Here is a 26,339-nt window from a genome sequence, read left to right as displayed (position 1 = left end):
GATGGCACTACAAACAAACAAGTTCAGCACTTATCCCAAGAGAGAAACTGAATGTAACAAAACAGAAACCAAGAAAAATGGTGTGTTATGGCTAGTGATATGATTACAAGATGGATACAGCTCCAAAAGCAGGGCCAGAGTGCAGCAGAACTTATAGTCCTGCTGCAAGAGAGGTGTGGTACCACGGCAGGGCAAGGCAAGCACTGCAGAACATCATTGTGCATGCTCATGGACGTAGCAGCTTTGCCTGCAGACTGTGGTCAACTTCCTTCCATCCTTTCTAGTTGACTTTCAAAGTCATCAGACCAGGATACCTGATCCATCATCCTTGAAATAAGCACTTATGGCTGAAGCAATCAGGCTGATATTTCAGGAGTTGAAGTGGTGGTGTGGCTGGTGCCCTGCTACGAGGACCCAGGAGTAGCCAGCATCGAACTGGGATGTGGTGACATGAGCATTGATGGCCATAGTTGCGAAGGCCAGGTGGAGACCTCCACCTCCCTGTCCGTGTCCACAATAATTGCTGCTGATATTCTGGAGCACAAGCTATTGTGCAGTTGTGGAACTGGCGCAGATTGTCTAGAAAAGGGTGGCCCCCAGTGGCAGTGCATTCAGTAGGCACAGATAGGGTTGATTGGCACGATGGTCTCCCCAAAAATTTCAGAGTGTTAACCATCACAAGGTGCTGTCCAGTAGCTGGTGTCATGTGTTTTTTGCACTGTATGAACATGCACACACTTCAGTGCCCTGGGGATAACACCCGCAATGGCATGTTTGGGATTCCTGAGGCCAGGAAATGGAATAGAGTTCGTGGTTGACTCCCATGGAAGAGTTCTTCTGGGCTATTTCATTAAAAGGAGTGGTCCTGTATGCGCTCAGGAACATTTTGAGTGCTGCTGTGGTGGTGGTGGTTCCCACTGCTTTCAGTGTTTGCTGAACAATATGCTCCACATTGCCATTGGAGGACAGTTGAAAAGGAAGACTAAAAAAGTGTTTAATGCCATTGGAGGTGCAGAGTTGTTTAAATGTTGTCACAATGGATTGGGGCTCAGTCTTTGATGTCATGGTTCAGGGTAGCTTTTCAGTGGTGACAATCTGCAGGAGTGTGTTAATTGTGGCATCTGTTGTGGTGGACATCATGCTGACCGCAAATGAGTAATTAAAGTAAGCATCCATGACTGTGAGCCACATAGATCCCAGAAAGGAGCCTGCAAAGTCTAAATGAATGTGGTCCCAGGGGTGATGGTGGGTGTGGCCAGGGGGCAAAAGAATTGGGGCGGAGTGACCTGCTCCTGGTGCAAGTGGAATGACGTGCACCGTGGCTTCCACATCCTTGTTTAACTCTGGCCAATAAGTATGTTGCCACACTAGGGATTTCACCCTTGACATTTCTCGGTGTCTGTGATGGAGTAGTTGTGAAATCTGAGATCCCATGGCAGTCAGAATGATGACGTCAGTGAGTATCTGCTTCGGCATCAATCAGGAGGGATGTGGAACCAATAGCTTACAACATGACAGATTAAAACCCTGATTATACTAACTTACGATCCTGACTCCAAATACTAACACATGTCTTTCAGATGTAACCAGGCTGTGGGAACAGTATAAGAAGCACAAAAATTCTCACTGCTTTCTGACAGATTCAATAGAAGGAAACCACCGGCATGTAGCTTAGCTGTCTAGACCAGGGGTTCCCAACAAAATTTTCTCAAGGACCCCCTCATCGAGCATGACTGGTACCTTGTCATATCACAGTATCAAGTACCTAAAAAAGCCAAATTAAGTGTCTTTTTATACATTTTCTATTTTTGGTACTTAGAAAAAACATTGACTTATTCATTATTTAAAAAATATTGAGCTTAACACTTTTTAAATTTAGCCATCATTGTTATTGTTAAATTTTTGATTATTGCTCAAAATCTTTGTCTTTAAATCTGGGTACTTAGTATAACAACTGCATTATCTTCCTCTTCATGTGTAGGCCTTTCTCGTTTTAATGAACCACTTTTTAACCAACGCTCCATTTTCAACTATGTGAACTGTAGCTTCCCCAAAAAACAACGTTTTACAAACACTACTGTTTTAATACAGAATACTGAATGTGTAAACAATACGGTCTGTGAAAGCACTGGAAATAAATTAACAATGGCTGATTGTTGTCTGAAATGCGAGTTTCTGTGTAAAGCGACTGTCAGTTGTCAGCTGCAAAGAGGCAGCGTGCGTAGTCTAATGGCATACAGCATCTATCTAATTCTAGTTTTGCGCTAGAATGTGCTAGTGCCAGTTGGCTCTAGGAAGATGCTAGACGCAGAAGTTAGCGTTCGCCGAAGCTCTGCTCATGCAGGAAGTGGCCAAAACCAAAAATCTGTTATAATACGAAATATATTTAATATATTTTTTATTCTAATATCATCTTGTGGACCCCTCTGGCAAAGCTCGTGGAACCCTGGGGGTCTGCGGACCACCTGTTTGGAACCACTGCTTTAGACCAACTAGAATTAACATGATGGTGACAGGATACCACAGTAAGAATAATTGAAATAGCACACATTCTCCTGATCTGCTCTTCAGGGTCCTAATAGAGCCCTTTGAGACATAAACACAAGTAACAGCCTCCTTAGACACACTTCAGCTGGCTGGCCCAGTGCCTGTTATCACAGTCTGTATCACTCGTGACACCTCGTGGAGAGCCACCACTAAACCCGTGGTGCTACTCTCGAAGAGAAGCCCTCAGCAACATGCACAGGCCCAAATAGCCTCTTGCTCAGTGCATTAGAAACCATCTAATGGGAAAATTCCGAGAGAACAACGAAATATCCAGGAAGTTAGAAAGTGCAACAAAACAATTTGGTAAAAACAGGCTGGATGGCTCAATTCTCCCCCTCTTAAAATGAAGAGGAGGGTGGGGTGGGAGGGGGTAGGGTGGTCAAAACATTTTACTCAACTGTTCCTCCACACCCTGGTTACTCACAACTTTTGACGGACTGATGTGTACCCTTACAACCTTACCACAGGATGTTTCTTGAACCAGAAGGGTAACTGGAGAGAGAATCTTGGTTTCCTCATAGGGATCCAAAAAGAGTGGCATCACCTTAGATGTAAACTTGTCAGTGCTTTTATCCTGTGCCCAAATTTTTTTTTAAATAAAACATACCAGCATACAGAGTGATGGGTTACCTACCTATGTTACTTCAAGATATTAATGAATTGAGAGGGGAGGAATAAATGAGACTAGCAGGAGCCGACTGACGTAATTTGTGGTGCACAGTACTCAGAGCAAATGTCAGCCATCCTGTTGACGTGTCCTGGTGAGTCTGGTCACTTGAATGAAATATAGTAAGTGCAGCCCTCAGGTTGTGAGTAGTGCGTTCAGCAAACAATGGCTACAGGTGGCATGGCATTATCATGACATGGCAGGTGGTATTGCCAAAACAAAACTTCCTGAATGTTTTTGCAGTGTCATTTACTAATACCCTGGGCATAGCAAAAATGGAGAAAACCTCTGATAAATGTTGTGTAGTGACATCGAAGGTACTTTATGTACAAGGAAACAACCACACAAAGTGGAAAATGGCATCTACTGCTACCAGTAAGAACCTATTTCTCTGTTTAGTGCACAGAAGGGTTCCCATGTAACTAACAAAAAAAATTTCCATTGGGTGTTCTGCTCTGTGCGAACTTAGTTTTCCTTTCTGTGAACTTAATTCTCCTCTCTTGGAATTAGGTTTAGGACATTCTTAATTAAGGCTGGCCACATTAAACTCTCTTTAATTTTCATACTAGTTTTGAAAGTACCCAGGTGCCCTATACAGAGAGGAAAATACTTAAATATAGCTGGAACTAAATCACATGGTAAACAGATCTTAACTTTTCTGTCACACCTAGTTTTGTAATTCAAAATTCTCCTGCTCAATAGATATCCTAGAATCACCTTTCCCATGTCCAGTTTACTCCTAAGAACACCTAAATAAGGGTCATTGTCTTGCTTGGCACTTAGATTGTCAAACAGCTATGGCACTTCACTAAGGACAGCCCCAACACAAAATTCATTGAATACATCAGATGACAATTCCTCAGGTTCCTCCTCATGCTGAAACATGTGGCTCTTATGCCATTGGCCACTTGGTTACCAGTTCCTCTAATGTGATGAACCTCAAAATGAAAAGCAGATATTCAAACCACTCCCTTGCTAGTCTCCCTGTCTTGCAAGGATGCACCAACATCCAGAATAATGCTTGGTTATTAGTTTCCAACAAAAACTGCCTGTTTTCCAAATAAAACTTGAACCTTTCAACACCAAACAACACCACCAAAGCCACCAGTTCCTAGACTATATATTTCAATTTTTTTCTGCCTCTGATAAACCCTGAGAAGTGTAAGCTATGCAACAGTCTGAAATATGAATTAGTTATTAAACTACAGAATCCCTAAAACAGGTGCACTGGCTAGGGCAATCTTTAGTGTGTCAAATGAAGCTCATTGTAACACTCTTCAACTAAAAGGTTTCCCATTCCATCATGACTGATTAAGTGCCATGGCTAACTGAACAAAATTTGGAACAAAATTCCAAAAAAATTCACCATGTCTATGAATCTTACAATATCTTTCTTTGCTTGTGGAAACAGGGAACTTCTTCACTGCTATGCTTTGTTGCTGATCTAAAACCACTCCCTCAGGAGAAACTTTATGACCCAGAAATGAAATTTCTGTGCACGTTAAGTTAACTTTGGAAGGCTTAACAGTAAGGCCAGCCTCACATAGCTGCTGAAGCACCTGGAAAATAGACAATAAATTATCTTCAAAGTTATTGCTATAAAGAACATCATCATTGAGAGAGTTGTACACACACTTCTATTTGAGGTCTCCTAATACCAAACCCAACAAACGGGACAACACAGCTGTTCTTGTGGCAAGACCAAATGGGACCCAGTTGCATTCGAACAAATTCCAGTCTGTGGTAAATGCAATTACAGGTTTAGAGTCTTTTGCCAAAGGTATTTGATGAAACACTTGATTTAGATCAAGGATGGAAAAATACTTTTCCGTAGAAAACCAAGCAGAAGTATTGTGTAGACAAGGAAGAGGAACAAATTCAAGAACGACCCTTTGATTGCGGGCCCTGCAGTCTGCTATCCTTGGAGTTTCATCACCAAAAGCATTGACAAGGCATAGGGAGATATGTAACGTGTAGTTACTCCTTTCATGAGCAACTTATCTATAAGCTTCCTCAATTCCCTCATTTTAGGTGGAGATAAACGATAGGGAATTGATGGACTGGTACATTATCTGACATCTGTGTTGTGTATTCAGTCTAACTGGTGACACCCAAATGGTCCATCAGTACTTCCAGAAATTTCTCTGATACCTTTACCAAAGCCGCCCTCTGTTCTGGACTCAAGTGCCACTTGTCATTCTTGGAATTTCTGGTTTGTATGGTACATGCTTTAGGTCAACACTAATGTTGGCATCAATGCATTACTGGCTAAGATCAATGTGGAATGATGCAGAAAGTTGCAGGGCACACATTACTTGTTTCTAGATGACAGGTGCAGATGGTAAGGGGTTATAATATTCTTGCTGCACAATAGGCTATTTGACTGTTTTCTGGAAATAGTCTTAAATGGTTAATTATGTTATTTTATGCTCCTAACATGTTTTATATTCCTGTTGAATTTCAGTATTCTTTTATAAAAATGGAAATGAAATTCAAATAATTTGAATGCCCACTAAAATGCTCCATTCGAGTCATGTGATATCTGTGACGTCATTGGCTAGCTCACTGATCCTACTGTCATAATGCTAATCCACAGTGATGTCTTGTTTTGGAATTTACTTTTCAGAAAATGGGTTACAAATTGTGTGTAGTACCATATTGTACAAATACAACTACAAAATCTCTTGAAAAGTTGTTTTCGAGTGTTCCAGAGAATGAGGAGATGTGTAAAATGTGGTTGTACTGTAGCGGCAAATTGCCACCATGTCAGCACAAAAGATCACTAACTTAATTAAAAGTGTGTTGCACTGTGAAGTTAACATTAACTTATCTCTGAGACAGTCTCTCCCACTGTTACAATGAAGGAAAGCTTCAGTCAACGAAATTAAACTCCTAGTGAAGATCGTCGATTTACCTCAGTTAGCTCAGTTGTTAGAGAGATAAGCCAATGAATTTATTATAAGGCGATGTTCATAGATTGCTGGTTTGAATCCAACCCAAAAGAACATTTTAACTTATTTGTAAAATGACTTGACAATCATATCATATCATATTAAATCCAAATGACAATTGCAAAACTTCACCAGACCAATCATAAGCAGAAAATCATTGTTTTTTCCTTGATGTTTACATGGACTTATATTTTCAGCCACTGTTCGCACACATCATGTTCAAAAAGATATTTTCTACTGAATGTGACCACACTCTTTTTACTTTATTAGAAACTATGCTTTTACTTTTAGGATCCTTACTGTTTAAACTTTTGCTGTTTCATCATCTTATATAAAGATGAAGTAAGTCTGCTTCAGATGCTAATGTTAGGTTACACTCACAAACATCACATTACTTACATTTATGTCACCTGCATGTTGCATACGCCTTATATCTCTCTGTATAACCTCACTGACCTACACCTCATTGTACTGTGGACATATGGCTACATCTCCACTACTTTCTATAAAAGTGAATTGTTTGTTCACAAACTAAATGCATTTGTTCTCTGTGGTCTGTTTCTCAGACTAAGACTAATTTTAAACTATATATAATACATCCCAAAATTGAAAAAAAAACTAGTGCAATCAGGTCTTGCTAACAGTATTTTCGTATTTTGTGTAAAACTTTTAAAACATAGGCGACTCTTTGAGGATTTGAACATGTTACCTGCTGAACTTCAGTCATATGTGCTATTCGCTGCACCACAGAATGGCTGACAGATGCATTATTTCTGCTGAGGGTTGTAGCTCATGACTAATGGTTGACAATCTAGGTATAATATACGACCCATTTGCAAAAGTTCTACAGTTTCTTAGTTTTGAGTGAGTTTAATGATTTGCAGGAAGCAGGGAAAAGAATGTCTGTTGTTGCACACATAGCCGCTCTAAATGGGTGGAGCACAAACGATCAACTTTCTCAAGGCTTCCGCAATCAGTATTCACAAAATTCCTTTCTATTGTTATTTAAAAGTTGTAATTGCATTTACCATTACTAAATAGCTAAACTGTTTGCAGTAAAAGCACATAAAAACCTAGTAACTTTGGCTAACACTCCTATAACACAATTATAGCTTTGTCTTACTCCTAGCCTGTGATGTCATCAGAGCATCAGCCAATAACAGAGCATTTTCGATCAAATGAACAGATCTTGATATTTAATGATTTTTAAACTTTAATTACATAAAAAGCAGATATTTTGTGAGAATATTGGCTGTAAATGCTATTTAAATGTTCTAATCAATCAGAATAACAACAATCTGAACCTTATTTTTAACATAGCAAAATAGCCTATACTACAATCCGGCCATCTGGTAGTCAGGCACAGTTGGCCAGAACCTCAATGATGATTATGCCTGCCGTCATGTTCATATATTGCCTAACACTGTGTGGGGTGGTGGGTTAAATTATTTAGAACATTTTAGTTGTTGTTTATGTTGTTAATTAATGTTTGTAGTTTGCCACCTTTCTCATGCAAGCCTGGCAACTATTTTTGTGGTCAGCCAGAAAGCTATGGAGAACATACTGATGATAGTTTCCACTCTGCACGGCCACATTCTGGTCCAGCCCACTGAAAGAAATTACTACTTAGTGGTATCAGGATTATTATTATAAATGAAGGTATAAAGTTCTCATTCATACATATATTTAGTAAAGTATCTCTCGCACAACACTTTGAAATTCACTATGTTCAATTGACAGTAAATATTTCTATCCTAAACTGCACTTTTACCAGTTCAGAGGTGACCTCTGCAGTATATTCCTACCAAATTGCTTTCGCTCTGACTACTAATACTGAAACACATGTTTGAAATAAATGCTCGCCCCAAAAGTGGAAATAATAGTCACCACTTGCCATGCAGATTTATAATTGTCACAGATGGCACACTAACAGTTACTTTAGCAAAATCTAGGTGATCCAGGATGGTGTACAGTCCTCACGAGTTCACTATCAGTTATTACACAAAATATGTATTTGTCACAGCCCGTCTCTGACGTCATCCGAGGCAGAGCACAATCCACCATTTAACAGACGCGAATCTTACAGTGGCTGAGTGTGAAGTGAAACTTCCTCCTGCTTCTCGGGCTGAATTTTTCTGCTGTCATCTGCCTTATGCACATGGCAGTAGTCACTGAATGACTGCTTTCTCGGACACATAATCTTTAATACCAAAGTTATGAGGTAATTTACAACCTTCTTAATTTTTACCCGCATTCTGGTAAATTGTTTGGAATCCCAGAAAAAGTTTCAGCTCGCTTGAATAAAAACTTGGCCTTATTGGATTTTTATATGGAACTAACGGTAAATCATTACCTCTGAACTATAACTTTAACAGAACTTGTATTGACTGTTATTAATACTACAATTCTAAAATTTGTTATAGCTCTATTATTTAGTAGGTTTTATCATGTGTGGTAACCAAAATGTTCTATCATGAAAATTATAGGTACTTAATCTACTACAAATGGGTATATTTTAGTTTCAAAACTACAAGAGGTAGCTTCACATGGTCTCTTAGTTATTATTTTTAGGTTGACCTGAAGCATGGTATAAATTTTTACATTTCTAAGTCTAATATTTAGCACCTTCAGTTTTTCTTAAAAATGTGGATTCTGACTATAATTTTTATTCTATTGTTTTGAAACTTGTACCACTTATTAATGACTTCCATAGGCACATTCTGACCAAATCCGGCTTTCTAGCTTATTCAGCGCCACTTTTTTTTCTTAGAACTGTATTTTATTGAAAACTATTGATTTAACTACTTTAAGACTTGACATTTAAAACTTTATTACATTAAAGTATCTGTTGACAAAGCTTGAATATAAAATTTTGACTTTTAATTTTATACGTAATTATGGCGCAATACTTGTGTGCTACGTGCAGATGCATTACGGTGACATGGTGCTACTAGCAGTGAACTGGGGTAAATCCCGGCACACTCGTTGCCTCTGTATCTCACGAACGATACAGCGCATTGGTACATCCAAATGCTTCACAAATCTGGGCATTCCACAGTTCAACCAGTTGCCCAAATGGAGGGTCACAGTGAGGACCTTTCCGAACTCTGTCAATTGCAGACAATGCTATCTCCCATGAGTATGTGTCAACATCTGATGCCGTTCATGCGCTTGATATACCTAAACATGAACAACACTAATGCTCTCTTGTGGCCGTTATATCTACCATAGATCATTGCAGCCCTAATCATTTAAATACCCACCAATAGTGTGTAAGTATATCAATTTATACTGCTATTTGACAATATTTTGTAGTTGCTTCATTTTTTTGTTAGACAATGTATATTCTCAAGTTCTAATGAGCAATTTTTCCAAAACTGTTGATGTTTTCGCCACATGTAGTTACCCACATTTTTTCTATAATTTTACATAGTAAGGTCACTAAGTAGTCTTTCAGTGCCACTTTTGATGAAGTCCATGATTGGTGTGAAGTTCTCTATTAAATTTGTATACCTTAATAAGCGAGTACACAGATTGCTGCTTAGTGCTTATTTATATTTCTCACTACTTTATTTACACAAGAAGAGTGAACTGAATCATGTCTATGGGAAATATCGAGAACAATTATGTGGTATGTGCAGAGCTGTTCTTAAGGTATTAACAACAAGTATTGTGTTCAAAGGCATTTGAGCTTCTGCAAATCTCAGTGAGCACCAGGACATGCAACTTAATGCACTTATCATGTGGTTGATTTGGTTTTTCTAAGTCATTCTCATGTTTCTCCTGTCACTGGCCTTTGACAACATTCTCAGTTTTCCATAGTCACTCTGAAATGTTATTTGGTGATAAAATGACTCTTGAGGTATGCTTCAAAGGTATCTGTCACCCAACCAAATTACCTGGTTTTTCCTGCCATCTTCTGACAGGTTTATTCATTTCCTGTCCTCTTCAATGTTGATTTCCTGATGTTTTTGTTTTTGAATGACCATTTTGGCTGATATGGCTCTGCAGTTTATCTAGTAATTTTGTGTGTTTGTTAATACAGTTCTTTGCTATATGGCGCCAGTGCAAAATGTAAGAGAATCTGTGTAATTATAGTCTCATTTATGTATTGATTGGTAGACGTCTCTGCACAATGTCCAAATGTTTCTTAAATGGTTTGTTGCTGTGTAATGTGTTCTGTACCTCTCCTTGTGCCCATCACAAACTGGAATTGAGATTCCAAACTATCATGAATGCATGAAACTGTTACTTGATTTGGTTTTTCTAAGACATTCTCATGTTTCTCCTGTCACTGGTCTTTGACAACATTCTCAGTTTTCCGTAGCCACTCTGAAATGTTATTTGGTGATAAAATGACTCTTGCCATTCAGTTTTGTATTGTAATGTGATAATAGTAAGACAGTGCTAGTATCTTACATGTAAGTCTGATTTGTTAATCCATCCATCCATTCTCTAGGAGTAAAAAATACAGTAGTTGAGCACCCATGACTGTTTGCACTTGCTACACTGTGACATTCACGCTTGCAGGTCTGTGTAGGTGCTTGCACACATGCATGCATGCACGCACATGCGCACGCATGCACGCGCACGCGCGCGCGCGCACACACACACATGCGCACACACACACACACACACACACACATGGCTGGAGTTCAACTTTATGTACTTTAAATTTATGTGCAAAAAGCAATATTTGATATTATGCTGTTGAGAATAACCATGAGAATTGTGGGAAAGAGAAAATGCTTCTCTAACCTCTAGAATATCTCCTCAGGGTGCGTTAATCCAGAATGGATTAGTTATTTACTTGCTATTTCTTTCATTAATTATGGTCATAAAATTTTTATGTGGAACATCCTTTTGAACAACAGCTTTAATTATTTTTGAAAATGATGGGTATACAGATAATTATGGAGGACCTATTGATATGTAATTTACAATTTATTTTTGTTGAAAAGTTTTGTATGATACAGAAGTAGTTCCTACTGAGGAGTTATTGCAATTTGGAGTCAAAATTATTTCTTTTCTCTGTCAAACATTTGATTTCAGGGCTAGAATATTAAAGACCTGTGTAAAAATATACTTAACTCTTCCTTCAGCCAAAGCTATAGTTGCTAGAGGATAGTGCAAGTCATTATAACTCTATATATGTATTTATGAATGTAATTGTTATTCTCAAGTTGGAACTGATCTTGACAATAAATTTCATCTGTGGCGAAGCTCTCAGAGTGTTGTCAGTGGATTGGAATGTTTCAATGAACCATTAGCTCATCATCTTCAGTCAGTGTCACCTGAAAATGAAAACTGGTACTACACTGAATTTTTGCCAAGTCTCACCCGTTCCATCTACTGCTTCACAGGATAAGCTGATGTTTGAAGCCTGAAACAGAAATAAATATATTGTGGGGCTGTTACTATGACCAGTTGCTGAGGTAGTTATTCACAGTCACATCTCATTGTAATACACACATAAATGAATTATTTTTTATGTGATCTGTGAATGTATATGAACCATTATCTAAGTGAAAAAGTCGTTGAAGAATTCAAATTGTGATAGCTAAGTATCCCATTATTGCTCAGTTGGGTAATATCCCATGAGCACATTGCCTTTTCATAGAACTTACAGGACATAGACATATTGACTGTGAACCATATAGATCTGTGGAATCGTCATTGTTATATGTTTTGATTTAAGTTGATATGAACTGAGTTTTAGTGATCCCAGAAATCTTGTTGAATGCTGTTACACATGGATATTGAACAAGACTCAGTACAATTACATTGTAATAAACTCATTATGATAAAAAATGAAATAAACCAGTTAAAAACTAATTTTAGAAAAACCATTAAACTCAGTTATTTCAACTTTGTAATAAGGAAAATAAGAGTAATGCCTGTAGAATGAACTAATCAGTTATAAAATTATGGTATGTAAGGAAATATTCAGCTCAGTTAATTTAGACTGGTATTCAAAAATTTTTCTACTGTATAGAAACAGTTCTTCTGAAGTACCATTTTCACTTTTTCTCTGAATCCATCTCTATTCAGCTTTAAGCTTTTGAGTAGGTGTTTTTTTTTTTTTTTTTTTTGTCTAGAAGAATTCACATGTGTGCCTTACACTGCTGTGTCCTTTATATAGCTTTTTACTAATTATAGCTGCATCAGTGAAATCACAGGACAATTCTATTGATGGTGGATTTTTTTTTTTTTTTTAGAAAAGGTACATTTTCATGCATAAACCATAAACCACATTGTTCATGAATATAACTACAAGGCACTGACAGGATACTGAGGTCCAGAAATATATGTTTAGTGGTGTTCAAGTGGTTCAAATGGCTCTGAGCACTATGGGACTTAACATCTGTGGTCATCAGTCCCCTAGAACTTAGAACTACTTAAACCTAACTAACCTAAGGACATCACACACATCCATGCCCGAGGCAGGATTCGAACCTGCGACCGTAGCAGTCGCGTGGTTCCGGACTGAGCGCCTAGAACCGCTAGACCACCGCGGCCGGCTTTAGTGGTGTAGGAGATGGGCACTAGTCTCATTATCTTAGTTATTCTCCTGCATAGTAAATATCTCTGTATATGAGATGTCCCAAAATGGAAAGCAGTGTGTACAAGTGCAAAGTAGGCACATTTTATTATTTTGGTGTCACGGACTTTACTCAGGGCATTAAATGCATGGCATAAATTGCTCATTCTATTTACTTTTTTTTTTTCCTCACCATTGTGTGTCATCTATCCACATTCTTAGGAATTTAGTGCTTTCCTGTTGGTGTACAGGTACATTTTCAAATCTAGTACCTTCTGTCCTTGTTGAAATGACATGTGATAGCTGAAAATTTATATACACAGTTTAGTCCTTATTCAGTGACAGTTTGTTTGTGCTCTTTACCAATTTACCAGGTTGAAGTTTATATCAGAAATCATTTTACGCATTTCATTAGTACTGTGATTCAAATACAGTATACCAGTGGCATCACCGAGCGAGATGGCGCAGTGGGTTAGACACTGGACTCGCATTCGGAAGGACGACGGTTCAATCCCGCGTCCGGCCATCCTGGTTTAGGTTTTCCGTGATTTCCCTAAATCACTCCAGGCAAATGCCGGGATGGTTCCTCTGAAAGGGCACGGCCGAATTACTTCCCTAATCCGATGAGACCGATGACCACGCTGTCTGGTCTCCTTCCCCAAACCAACCAACCAACCAGTGGCATCATTACTGGAAGATCTTCTCAAATGCTTTGGCTCAGATGATTGCTGAACATAATAAACAGAAGTGGACCAAACTAGTACCTTGAGGAAAGCCGTGTCTTATTATGTGCTCCATTAACTGTATGCTTCCAACATTTTTTGAGGTGATTACACCTTTTTACACTGTCTGAGAGAAATTATCTAAACCAGTCATTGCATTTTCTTCTAATTTTATATTCTAGCTGTTTATCCATAAATAATAAATGGTTGATGAGGTCAAAGGTCTTTGTGAGGTTATTTAATACTCCTGTTGTATGCTTTCTGTCATTGAGAGCACTACAAACTTCATTTAGAAATGAATATAGAGCCCCATTTATTGATCACTCTTTTTGAAAGCCAAACTGACAAGGGCTCAGTAAGCAGTTCCTTCCAGTAATGTAATAAAATGATTATATACTGCTTCCCCTAGAACCTTGGATGTGCTTGATAGAATCAAGAGAGATCTGCAGTTATTATCATCACTCCTTTCCCATTTCTTAAAGAGAGGAACCACTTTTGTTGCCTTGAAAATTTTGAGGAATTGGCTTAGCTCATTCAGGAAGGAGAAGTTCATTATATCTGACAGGAGATAAGACGCATGATGGCAGATTTATTTGGGAAGGTAATTGGATATGCCATCAAAACCACATGTGCAAGAGTTTCGTTTCTGTTTTAACACTGCAGATTTCACATATTTTGAATAGACCAAGAAGCAATGTTTTGGGGAATAACTCTAGGTCAGAACACAGAGAGGACACTTGGTTACTGATCTGAGAAGAAAGTTTGTTGCCAATGTTTAAGATGTGAATATTAAATACCCCCTTTGTCAGAGAAATTCCAGGAGAGGGTTTTTATTTCTGAGTTTGCGGTACCAAAAGGGAACAAATGTTGTTTTTATGTTACCTGGTATGTGTGCATCCTTGAAATGCCCTTGGCCATGTTTCCATGCAAACTCACTAGGTGGCAGGGCTGTGTTCAGCAACACACTGTTTGGGTTATTGGTGCATTAGTTATGGTGATGCAGTCAATTCAGATTGTGAGCAAAGAGTGAACATCAAGTGCTATGTTAAGTTCGGGAAAACCCCTAATGAAATGTGGGCATGATTAAGCAATCATATGCAGGCAAGGCACTTTCATGAAGTCATGTTTTCAAGTGGCACAAAAGGTTTTGTGAAGGTAGAGATTCATTGCAAGATGATCCCAGAGCAGAGTGCCTATCTACAACATATACTGATGCAAATGCAGAGTATGTATCACAGTTATTGCAAGGATACAATCATGTAACTGTGATTAGTGATACCAGAGGAACTTAATTTGATTTACGATGTGTGTCATAAGATTTTGGGTGAAGATTTAGCGAAATGGAAACTCAATGCAAAACTCATCCCTCACACACTAACAGACGAACAGAAAGAGGAAAGTTATAGAATTTCTGCTGATCTACTGGATAGTGCCGGTGTGATCCTACATTTCTGTTCAAAATTATTACTGGAGATGAAAGCTAGTACTACCAGTATAACCCACACACTAAGCATCAAAGTGCTGAAGTGGACTCCTGGGTCACCAGCCTCAAAAAAAAAGTCAAATGACAACCTTCAAGAACAAAGACAATGTGGATAGCATTCTTTGATAGTGAAAGATTACTTCACCATGAGTATGTTCCTTCAAGTCAAACAATGAACCAAAGTCTTGAAACATTTGTGACAAGCAGTTTGATGTTGATGCCCTGATTTGTGGCATTCACAGGACTGGTTCTTACTGCACAACAGTGCAAGACTCCATACTGCATTATTTGTTACTGAGTATCTGGCCAGACGTCCGGCATATTTGCCCGACCTCTTGCCTTGTGACTTTTGCTTGTTTCTGCAAGTGAAAAAGTGACTGAAAGGAAAACTTCAACAAGATATAGCAGACATCCAACAGACTGTGACAAATGAGCTTACAAGCCTCACAGTCGAAAATTTCTCTGCTTGCTTCCAAAACCTCCAGAAAAGTTGACAACTGTGTATATGTAGCCAAGGGGACTACTTCAATAGGAGCTGGGATCTTTACTTGGTAAGTGCGATTTTATATTTTTAAAAGAACCTATTCTGCAACTTTTTTGACAAAGGGAGTACTTCACATATTTACTCTTTCTTAATGTATGTTATTGAGTGACTCCTTGCTTTTCTTCCCAACTGTCACATTAATAACTTCTCACATGGTCTTAGATTCGTTCCTAGAGTTGACTGTAAGCTGTCAGTCATCAGATAATGTATTGTCTGTATTTCTGCTATACAAAAGCAATTTTTTTTTTTTTTTTTGCATTGGTACATTGCAGATGTAAACGAGATTGGAAGTGCTACATCATCAGAGTACTGGAGAGTATTCATCAATTCACCTGCCCCTACTGTCAACATTACAAGCACAACAAATACCTGTCTTGTGAGATTCATGGAGAAAATGTGTGAAAGTTGCTATTTTTTTCATGTTGTACAGTATGCTCATTTGCATGTGTGTTGTTATGTTCTTGTCTGTGTTCGGAAAGGTGCTATTTCTTTCTTGCTGCACACTGCTGTTCATTTGCCTACATGTTGGTATGTTTCTGTCTGTGTTCGAAACAGCTATATCCATTGTGAAACAGTTGTGGCTGGATATATCATTGAAAATATTGTTTAATTTCCATGTTAATTGTAATTTGGTATTAATTTTGAAAAGCTGTTAAGAGCAGAAAAACTAGTAGCTATTATTCTTGTAAATTTGTAATTCATGTTTTCCATGTTATAGCATTTTAACACACTCACTAGTTTTTGCCAAGCTGAGGACACTTTTAAAATATCTGTTTTAAGTTCACCATAAATCAAAATATTTGGGCACTTTCACCTGAAAAGTTGTAGCCCTGTGTCTATTTTTGAAACAAATATTAATACATGATCAACAGCTGATCAGTATTAACATGTAACTAAAAGCTTGATAAACGTCATATTTACTGATACATGTTCAAAATGTTTTTCTTGGTTCAGCCATTTGGTTTTAAGTGTGGAATTGCACTCTACATTATCTCCCCTAAGAACTGGACAGTCTCTTTTCTTTTTGTCAGTTCCACTGAAATTATTAACACAGTGGTGACCTGGAAGGTAAAAATAGGCAACTTCACCATCTTTGAACCAGTGGTCAGCTACACAGAGCAAAGCTACAATTTCTGGGTGGTTTTCTAAGAAAATCAGTGTAGTAATCTGCTGGTTACTACACATACCACCAAACGAACATGAGCTGGTCCAGTGTGGCAAGTGTAGTGGGCACCGACATTCAATCAACATGCCCATAAATTCCCAAGGCAGCCATCAGGTTAACCTGATCACCGACAACAGTCACCTGGTCTGCCATGGACTCGCAGCACTACTAAAATGACACTTTTTTGGGATAGTGTCTTTATAAGGACAGCAGGGGCCTCTAGTCCCTTAGTTGTTACTATATTTGATACATGTACACTGCTTGCATTATGGCCTCATTGAAGTCACTCCACGACCCTCATTACCTGCATTGTGTTCTTGTTGATATCACTACATGATCCAGTAAATTTGTATTTCTTTTACAGCTGTGTGGTTCCTAGTTAATATTTTATGTACTTCTGCACTTTTGTTTCTTACATTTTTAAAAATTTTGGAAAAAAACGCAAAATTCTGATTATTTTGTGTGGGTGCACTGCTTTTAGTTATTATTTCAGCTGCTTGCAATCATTTTTAATGGGAATAGGTGGTTTGTAAATCTTAAATAATTGAAAGAGGGTTTGGTTTGTGTTCTTACTTGTGTTAAATTTGGATTCTTGTTGAGGCAGAATACCAAAAATTCTTATGGCTTATGAGTTTTTGGCTTCTAATGTTCTTCTGTTAACTTGTATTGCTGTTCCTGCTGACTGCTGAATATCGGATGTTGATGGAAGTGCCTCTGTTAGTGGTGATATTGCGTCTGCTGTATGTGGCAGTAATGTTTTACTTGGAGATTTCTCTTCTCATTTTTATTACATGTGACTAAAAAGCCATTTGGATGATGAGGATGAATAGTTTCCTTGCCATTCACTTCACTATCCCATGTCACATCTGTTGATTCCTCATTTTTTTGTTATTTTTGCTATTAATGCATTTTTTGGTGAATGCAGCTATAATGTATAACAATGACATTTCCAATCTGTGTTGAAAATATCAGCAGTTTGTACTATATCTTTGATTATATAGCTGCAGCAGCCCAAAGCCACATACCTCTAAACCTATTATCTGATAACTATAACAGATTATGTGCCATGTATGCCACACTTAAGCATAATTTTGTAATACTATAAGATCTTTTCTGTAGCATGTTTAACAGAAAAAAACTGTGTTACAGTTGGATATTTTAGAACCTAAGACACCAGAAGATGTATACAAAACCTGGCTGGAAAATACTTCATTGACCTTACCTACTCTTGACTCAGCACGAAATAACCTTGCTTCAAGCATAGTAAATGCTTTTGTCAATGCAGGATTTTGTTCTGACAAGCTCATGACAGCTGATAATGGGAAACAGTGGATATACAGAAACAAAGACCGTGGTGAGTTTCTGTCATTTTTTCTATCAGTCCGAATGTTCAAGAAATGATCCTATCTTCTAAATGAAACTGCTAGCTGAGATACAAGTTTCGTTAAGTATGTTGGGTATCATGAACCTATCCTGAAATACTGTTTATATTCGCAATTATAGTTTATAACAGTAGCCATCATAATATTTTAGATTTAAACACACAATTTATAAATAGTAATATTGTTACCCATTTGAAAATGCATGTTAATAATACTGAACTGAACGGGAACTGTGTAAAACACAAAATACGAATGTCATCAACTTCGGACAACTATCTGAATTGACTTTTAACATTTTAATTGCTTGCATTTTGCATATCTATTGCAAATTTGTGCTTGCCCTGCGCTAACAACATATATATATATATATATATATATATATATATATATATATATATATATATATAAAATAGAAGGAAACATTCCACGTGGGAAAAATTATATATAAAAACAAAGATGAGGTGACTTACCGAACGAAAGCGCTGGCAGGTCGATAGACACACAAACAAACACAAACATACACACAAAATTCAAGCTTTCGCAACAAACTGTTGCCTCATCCCTATGAAATCCCCAAACCACCTTCCCTACCCTCTGGCTCCTAGCCTTGTAACCGCCCCCGGTGTAAAACCTGTCCCATGCACCCTCCCACCACCACCTACTCCAGTCCTGTAACCTGGAAGCTGTACACGATCAAAGGCAGAGCCACGTGTGAAAGCACCCACGTGATCTACCAACTGACCTGCCTACACTGTGACGCATTCTATGTGGGAATGACCAGCAACAAACTGTCCATTCGCATGAATGGACACAGGCAGACAGTGTTTGTTGGTAATGAGGATCATCCTGTGGCTAAACATGCCTTGGTGCACGGCCAGCACATCTTGGCACACTGTTACACCGTCCGGGTTATCTGGATACTTCCCACTAACACCAACCTGTCAGAACTCCGGAGATGGGAACTTGCCCTTCAGTATATCCTCTCTTCTCGTTATCCACCAGGCCTCAACCTCCGCTAATTTCAAGTTGCCGCCGCTCATACCTCACCTGTCTTTCAACAACATCTTTGCCTCTTTACTTCCGCCTCGGCTGACATCTCTGCCCAAACTCTTTGCCTTTACAAATGTCTGCTTGTGTCTGTGTATGTGCGGATGGATATGTGTGTGTGTGCGAGTGTATATCCGTCCTTTTTTCCCCCTAAGGTAAGTCTTTCCGCTCACGGGATTGAAATGACTCCTTACCCTCTCCCTTAAAACCCACATCCTTTCGTCTTTCCCTCTCCTTCCCTCTTTCCTGACGAAGCAACCATTGGTTGTGAAAGCTAGAATTTTGTGTGTATGTATGTGTCTGTTTGTGTTTCTATCGACCTGCCAGCGCTTTCGTATGGTAAGTCACATCATCTTTGTTTTTATATATATATATATATATATATATATATATATATATATATATATATATATATAATGGAAGGAAACATTCCACGTGGGAAAAATTATATATAAAAACAAAGATGAGGTGACTTACCGAACAAAAGCGCTGGCAGGTCTGCTTGTGTCTGTATGTGTGGATGGATATGTGCGTGTGTGCGAGTGTATACCTGTCCTTTTTTCCCCCTAAGGTAAGTCTTTCCGCTCCCGGGATTGGAATGACTCCTTACCCTCTCCCTTAAAACCCACTTCCTTTCGTCTTCCCCTCTCCTTCCCTCTTTCCTGATGAGGCAACAGTTTGTTGCGAAAGCTTGAATTTTGTGTGTATGTTTGTGTTTGTCTATCGACCTGCCAGCGCTTTTGTTCGGTAAGTCACCTCATCTTTGTTTTTTTATATATATATATATATATATATATATATATATATATATATATATATATATATATATATATATATATATATATGATGTGACAGTCACATCATCTGTGTTATATATATATATATATATATATATATATATATATATATATATATATATAATAGAGGGAAACATTGCACGTAGGAAATATATATCTAAAAACAAAGATGATGTGACTTACCAAATGAAAGTGCTGGCAGGTCGACAGACACACAAACAAACACAAACATACACACAAAATTCAAGCTTTCACAACAAACTGTTGCCTCATCAGGAAAGAGGGAAGGAGAGGGAAAGACGAAAGGATGTGGGTTTTAAGGGAGAGGGTAAGGAGTCACTCCAATCCCGTGAGCGGAAAGACTTACCTTAGGGGGAAAAAAGGACGGGTATACACTCACACACACACACATATCCATCCACACATATACAGACACAAGCAGACATATTCAAAGGCAAAGAGTTTGGGCCATGTGGAGAAAACATTTATCAGTGTCAGACTTTCACTGACCATCATTCGTGGGATTCTTGACAAACATTATAAGGAAAAAAACACAATCAAAAGATCACAGACTAGAATAGGAAAATCTCTTGTGACTGTGATGAAGGCACTTCCCAAGCATTGTTGAGTCATCTTAAAAAGGCCGAGTCATCTGAAAAAGGAAGCCACTTAGTGACAATATGTGTCACTTGCAGAAATAAAAATAAGCAGGAAATGCAATATTGTGATACAGATCATCTGGAGAGCCCAGACTAACCTATGGTTCCTGAAAACAGGGCAGGGGGATGCTGTTTCATTAGTTGTAGGGATGTCAGTGTGGATGATTTACTGATTTAGCCCTGTGACTTTGACCAATATGGCATTTCTTACATTGGTAATAAAAGTGGCTGAAAGCAGTGGGAAACTGCAGCTGTTATTTTTCCTGAGGGCTTGCAGCTCTACTGTGCAGCTTAATGATTGTGGCACCACTTGACCCCCTGAGTAAAGTATTCTAGATGTTAAATGGTTTCCCATTCAGATCTCAGGGTGGGGACTACTGAGGAAGATGACATTATTAGACAAAATGAAACTAGCATTGTACAGGTTGGAGCATGAAATGTTCAAACCCTTAATTGGGTAGATACATCAGAGAATTTAAGAAGGGAAATGGATAGGTTGAGGTTAGATACAGTAGAAAGTAGCATGGCCAGAAGGACAGGATTTGTTGTCAGGACAGCACAGTATTATCAAAACAAAATCAAATAGAGGTGATGCAGCAAATTGGAATTAACAGCATAGTAAATGGATTATTGTAGCTAAGATAGATACAATGTCAGAATCCAACACACTAGTACAAATTTATAATCAGCCTAGCTTTGCAGAAGGTGAATAGATTGAAAGAATGTGTGATGGAATAAAGGAAATTATTTAAGTAGTTAAGGGAGATGTAAAGTTAATTGTGATGGTTGACTGGAATTTACTAGTAGGAAAAGAAAGAGATGGAAAATTGTAGGAGAAAATTAACAGAGGGAAAGGAATGAAAGAGGAAGCCACCTGTTAGTGTTTTGTGCAGAGCATAATTTAATCTTTGCCAACACTTGTTTCAAGTACCACGGAAGAGGTTTGTATACAGGGTGTTCATTTTAAATAAAGGCATTGAAATATTTTGAAAACTACACATGAGATCAAGAAAAGTTATAATTCCAATTTTTTGTCTCAGAGGGGCCATCCAATGATACCACATTTGATTCTTAAGCCACCCCAGACGTGGGCAACTTTGAAATCTTCAATGGGAACTCCAATTTTTTATTGCAGATTACAACTCAATGACAAAATCTATAGACATTTTGTCTGAAGCATTTTCTATGTTTTGCCACAGATGACACTGTAATCAGAGGAATAGAAATGGGTACATAATCATAATTTACGACATGCTACTCAGTGGCCCACGAATATCCAGTGGCACATGGTACTCCACCTCCACGCTGTGAGGGTAGGACAGGCCAGTATTTCATAACTTCTAACTGGAAACCCCATTCACATACTGAACACGGGACTACTCGATGTGCCACTGTAGCCATGGCTTGAGGCAAACACTACTCTACTTTTCCGATTAGAGTAAATGTTAGGATGTAGTACTGCCGACTTCAACTTCCTTAGTGGTCTGCTTTTTAAATGATCATACACAGGACAGAAGCATATCTGTGGGAATATCAGCACAGGCATTTCTGATGCAGTTGACCATGTCTTCATGGCCCATTGGCACTTGATCGTACACCTTATCTTTTAAATATCCCCACAGAAATAAATCTGGCAATGTCGAATCTGATGACCTAGTAGACCAATTAATAGGGCCAACTCTGCCAATCCACTGACCAGTAAACACAGTCGAATACCTCCTGTGCTTCAATTGCATAATGCGCTGGGCAACCATCATGCTGAAGCCACATATGTTGTCGAACGTCCAGGGCAACATCTTGCAGTAGTAACAGTAGTTCCTGTTCCAAAAACGTTAAATATTTGCACCCTTTCAGGTCTTGTCAATAACATATAGACCAATGAGAGTGTTCCCCATCATGCCATAACATATGGTGACCAACCAAGGACATTGATGGTCAACTTGCCATAACCATATAGACTCATTGGAAAATAATACCTTGGAAAGAACATGTGGGTCATTTGCCTTTGTTGACATGCCCATTAATAAAACACTACCAAGTTATGGAAATTGGTGTCATGAAGGTCTTGATGCAGTGACATGTAGTATGGATGATACTTATGATAATGCAATATCATAACAGTACTACCTACGGACATACCAGAATCGCAGTGTAAGTTCTAGATGCGTATCTGTGGGCTGTGATGCACTGTCACTTGTACAGCTATTTCATTAACTTCTTCTGTATCATATTTTCTTGATTTCCTTTTGCCTGTCTGTATGCTGCCATTAGACATAAAGGTGTCCACAACCTTGTAAAGAATGAACAAGGGCAAGCTTTCTCTGGAAAACATTCAGCACACAAGGAAACAGCAGCCACAACATTCCACCTACATTCTCTCTAAATCAGGATCATTTCAATTTTTTTCCTATGGTTGCAACATTTATTGTCCAGTTGCATATCTGTTCTCCAAATGATAGATAGGTGTGCAGGCAATAGGCACTGCCCAAGTACTGTAATGTTTTAGAGATGCTATCTGTTCCATGTCTGCTTGATAAGTGAGCTCCAGCCACTTTTACTGCCTGTTATGATACATTTTAGCTTGCTACATGGCCACAGTGTTGCATCAAGTAGCCCCTTGTTCAATATGCCAGAGGAATACAACATTGCAAATTGGGTTTCCAATTAGAAGCTATGAACTACTGGCATGTCCTACCCTTGCAGCATAAAGGTGGGGTCCCACATGCCATTTGATGTTCAAGGGCCTTTGAGTAGCATATCATATATTACAACTGTATGCCCATTTGTGTTCCTTCGATTACAGTAAAGAAAATGTTTAAGTCAAAACAAATGTAGACTTTGCCGTAGAATTGATATCTGCAATAAAAAATGTGGATTTCCTTTGAAGATTTCAAAGCTGCCCCCACCACCCATTCCCCCCTCCCCCATCTCCCTGCCCCCCCCCCCCCCCCCCTCCTGTCACCATCACCCACACGTGGCATGAGATGGAGTTTTGATTATGGTATTTTGATGTCCCCCTCTGAGACAAACAAATTGGAATTGTAACTTTCTTTTTTTTTTTTCATTAAAATGAATGCCCTGTATACAGAAAAGTCCTGAAGATACTGGAAGGTTTCATATTGATTAGATAATGGTAAGACAGATATTTTGAAACCACATTTTAAATTTTAAGGCCATGTGACTGTTATTAGTGATCTATAAGCATTGGTTGTAATTCTTATAGATAAAAAGATAGGGCCTAGTAGAAATCTTTGGATAACACAGGAGATATTGTATTTAATTAATTAAAGGAGAAAATATAAAAAAGTAGCGAATATAGTTGGTGTCAGAGAACAGAGAATTCAGAAAAAATGAGACTGAAACAAAATGCAGAAGGATAAACAGGAATGCCTAGAAGACAAATGCAAGGCTGTAGAAATATGCATTATAAGGGGAAAGATAGATGCCACCTATAGGAAAGTTTAAGAGAAATTATTAGAAAAAAGAAGCAGCTGTATGAGAATTAAGAGCTCAGCTGACAAGCATATACTAGGCAAAAAAAGGAAAGCTGAAAGGAATATATAGAGAGATTATATAGGTGGAAATAAAATTGAGGACAATATTATAGAAGGAGGGGAGGAAGTGGGTGAAGATGAAGTGGGAGACATGAGAAGAATTTGACAGAGCACAGGATGACCTAACTGGAAACAAGGCTCCTAAAGTAGAAAAAATGCCCTGAGAATTATAGAGGTGCTTGAAGAATCAAGCCATGGCAAAACTGTGCCACCTGGTGTGCAAATCATATCTAATGACCTCATTGTCAATGAGACGTTAAACAATTAACCTACCTTTTTCATGTGTGTGTGTGTGTGTGTGTGTGTGTGTGTGTGTGTGTGTGCAAAATATGAAAGAGGGGCAAAATACTTGTAGAATGTAGTTTTGTAGTTTAGATGGGATGAGACAGTGTTGTGGCCTAGCTGAGTAACTTGTGAAGAAGTCAAAGGATAAATTTGGAAAATGAATTAAACTTTAGGGAGAAGGAAAAAAAATTGCAGTGCACCAGTGACATTGTAAGTCTGCCAAGAATGGCAAAGGACTTTGAGGAACAGTTGAACATCAATAAAAGTAAAACAAGACCAGTGTAATGTAGTGAAAATAAATTGCATGATGCTGAAGGAATTAGATTATTAAATCAGACACTGCAAGTACCATAACAGAAGTAGAGACAGTACAAAATACAGACTGGCAATAGCAAGCAAATTATTTCTTAAAGCAAGGAATTTATTAACATTTAATATAAATTTAAATTATAGAAAGTCTATTCTGATTGTATTTGCCTGGACTGTAGTCTTGTATGGAAGTGAAACTTGGGTGACAAACAGTTCAGACAAGAAGAGACTAGAAGCTTCTGAAATTTGCTGCTATGGAAAAATGGTGAAGATTATTCGGAGGGATCAATTAACAAATGAGGTAATACTGAATCAGACTGAGGAAAAAAGAAATACGTGGCACAACTTGGCTAAACAAAAGGATCCTCTGCTGCCTTCCCCATTTTCTCTCTCAAAGCTGTGAATTCATCATCTATCTTATTCCTTTTCCCTATTTCAGTCCAGTGTGGCCTGATTCTCCCTGTGAAATTCTCCGCAACCCCTGCTTAATTTATCAAGCTCCCATCTCCTTAAATTTCTACCTTTTTGCAATTTCTTCAGTTACGTAAAGGATATTAAATGATTAAAATTTCATTGCATCCAGAATGGATGGCCATTTTCAATGTCAGTATGTGCACTAATACAGTCTTGTATTCACACTTTTCTCCCATCCAAAAACCATTATTCATTATCAATGATAAAATTTGCTACAGTTGTAAAAATTATTTATTTCTAAAAAGGAAAGCTCCACCTGGTTTCAGTATATATGTTCCATCTTCAGGTTCTTATTAAAGTGCAAGTCCACAAAGGATGCATAACTAAGGTTAAAATATGTTAAAATAGAGAATAGCTGGTACATGAAATACAAGAAAACATCCTCTTCAGTCCTAGGTCAGCAAACACAGGGATGCACTATTTCAACATACTTTAATCTATTTTAACCTTAGTTATGCATCATTTATGGACTTGCATTTTAATATGCACCTGAAGATGGGGCATATGTCCTGAAACTGGACAGTACTTTCCTTTTTAGAAATAAATAATTTTTACAACTGTACCAGATACTGAATATCATGTTGAGGATTTTTGTGCCATGTTTGTAGCACATGTTGTGTCAGTTCAAAAAGGTTGCTGACTGTAGGCTGACATCTCAGACAAGCTCTGTGGGTAACAAATCAGAAGACTGAACATGCAGTCAAGGATCTGTACATTCATCAAGTTGTTTATGATGTCAACTTCAGTAGATAATCTTGTTTTAGCCTGCCATTTGGTAACCTGGTCATGAAGGGTATGAAAAAAGAATCTATGATTCTTCTCACATATAGTAACCAAAAGGTGGGAATTTAAGGAGATGGGACCTGGATAAACTGACTAAACCAGAGGTTATACAGAGTTTCAGGGAGAGCATAACGGAACAATTGACAGGAATGGGGGAAAGAAATACAGTAGAAGAAGAATGGGTAGCTTTGAGGGATGAAATAGTGAAGGCAGCAGAGGATCAAGTAGGTAAAAAGACAAGGGCTAGTAGAACTCCTTGGGTAACAGAAAAAATATTGAATTTAATTGATGAAAGGAGAAAATATAAAAATGCAGTAAATGAAGCAGGCAAAAAGGAATACAAACGTCTCAAAAATGAGATTGACAGGAAGTGCAAAATGGCTAAGCAGCGATGGCTAGAGGACAAATGTAAGGATGTAGAGGCTTGTC

The 26,339-nt window shown here is 38.2% G+C and overlaps 1 protein-coding gene across 1 annotated transcript in view; it reads left to right on the top strand.

Moving 5' to 3' along the window:
* LOC124606058 (26S proteasome non-ATPase regulatory subunit 2-like) overlaps positions 1–26,339 on the top strand; it is a 206,139-nt gene that overhangs the window by 64,229 nt on the left and 115,571 nt on the right. Inside the window, exon 8 of the mRNA XM_047138020.1 lies at positions 17,770–17,974. Within this exon, the coding sequence (XP_046993976.1) occupies positions 17,770–17,974 (205 nt within the window). The remainder of the gene's footprint in view (positions 1–17,769; positions 17,975–26,339) is intronic.

Source organism: Schistocerca americana, chromosome 3, assembly GCF_021461395.2.
Source record: "Schistocerca americana isolate TAMUIC-IGC-003095 chromosome 3, iqSchAmer2.1, whole genome shotgun sequence".
NCBI classification, from domain to species: domain Eukaryota; kingdom Metazoa; phylum Arthropoda; class Insecta; order Orthoptera; family Acrididae; genus Schistocerca; species Schistocerca americana.
The sequence above is the reverse complement of the archived record's forward strand: the minus strand, read 5'-3'. Positions and strand labels throughout refer to the sequence as shown.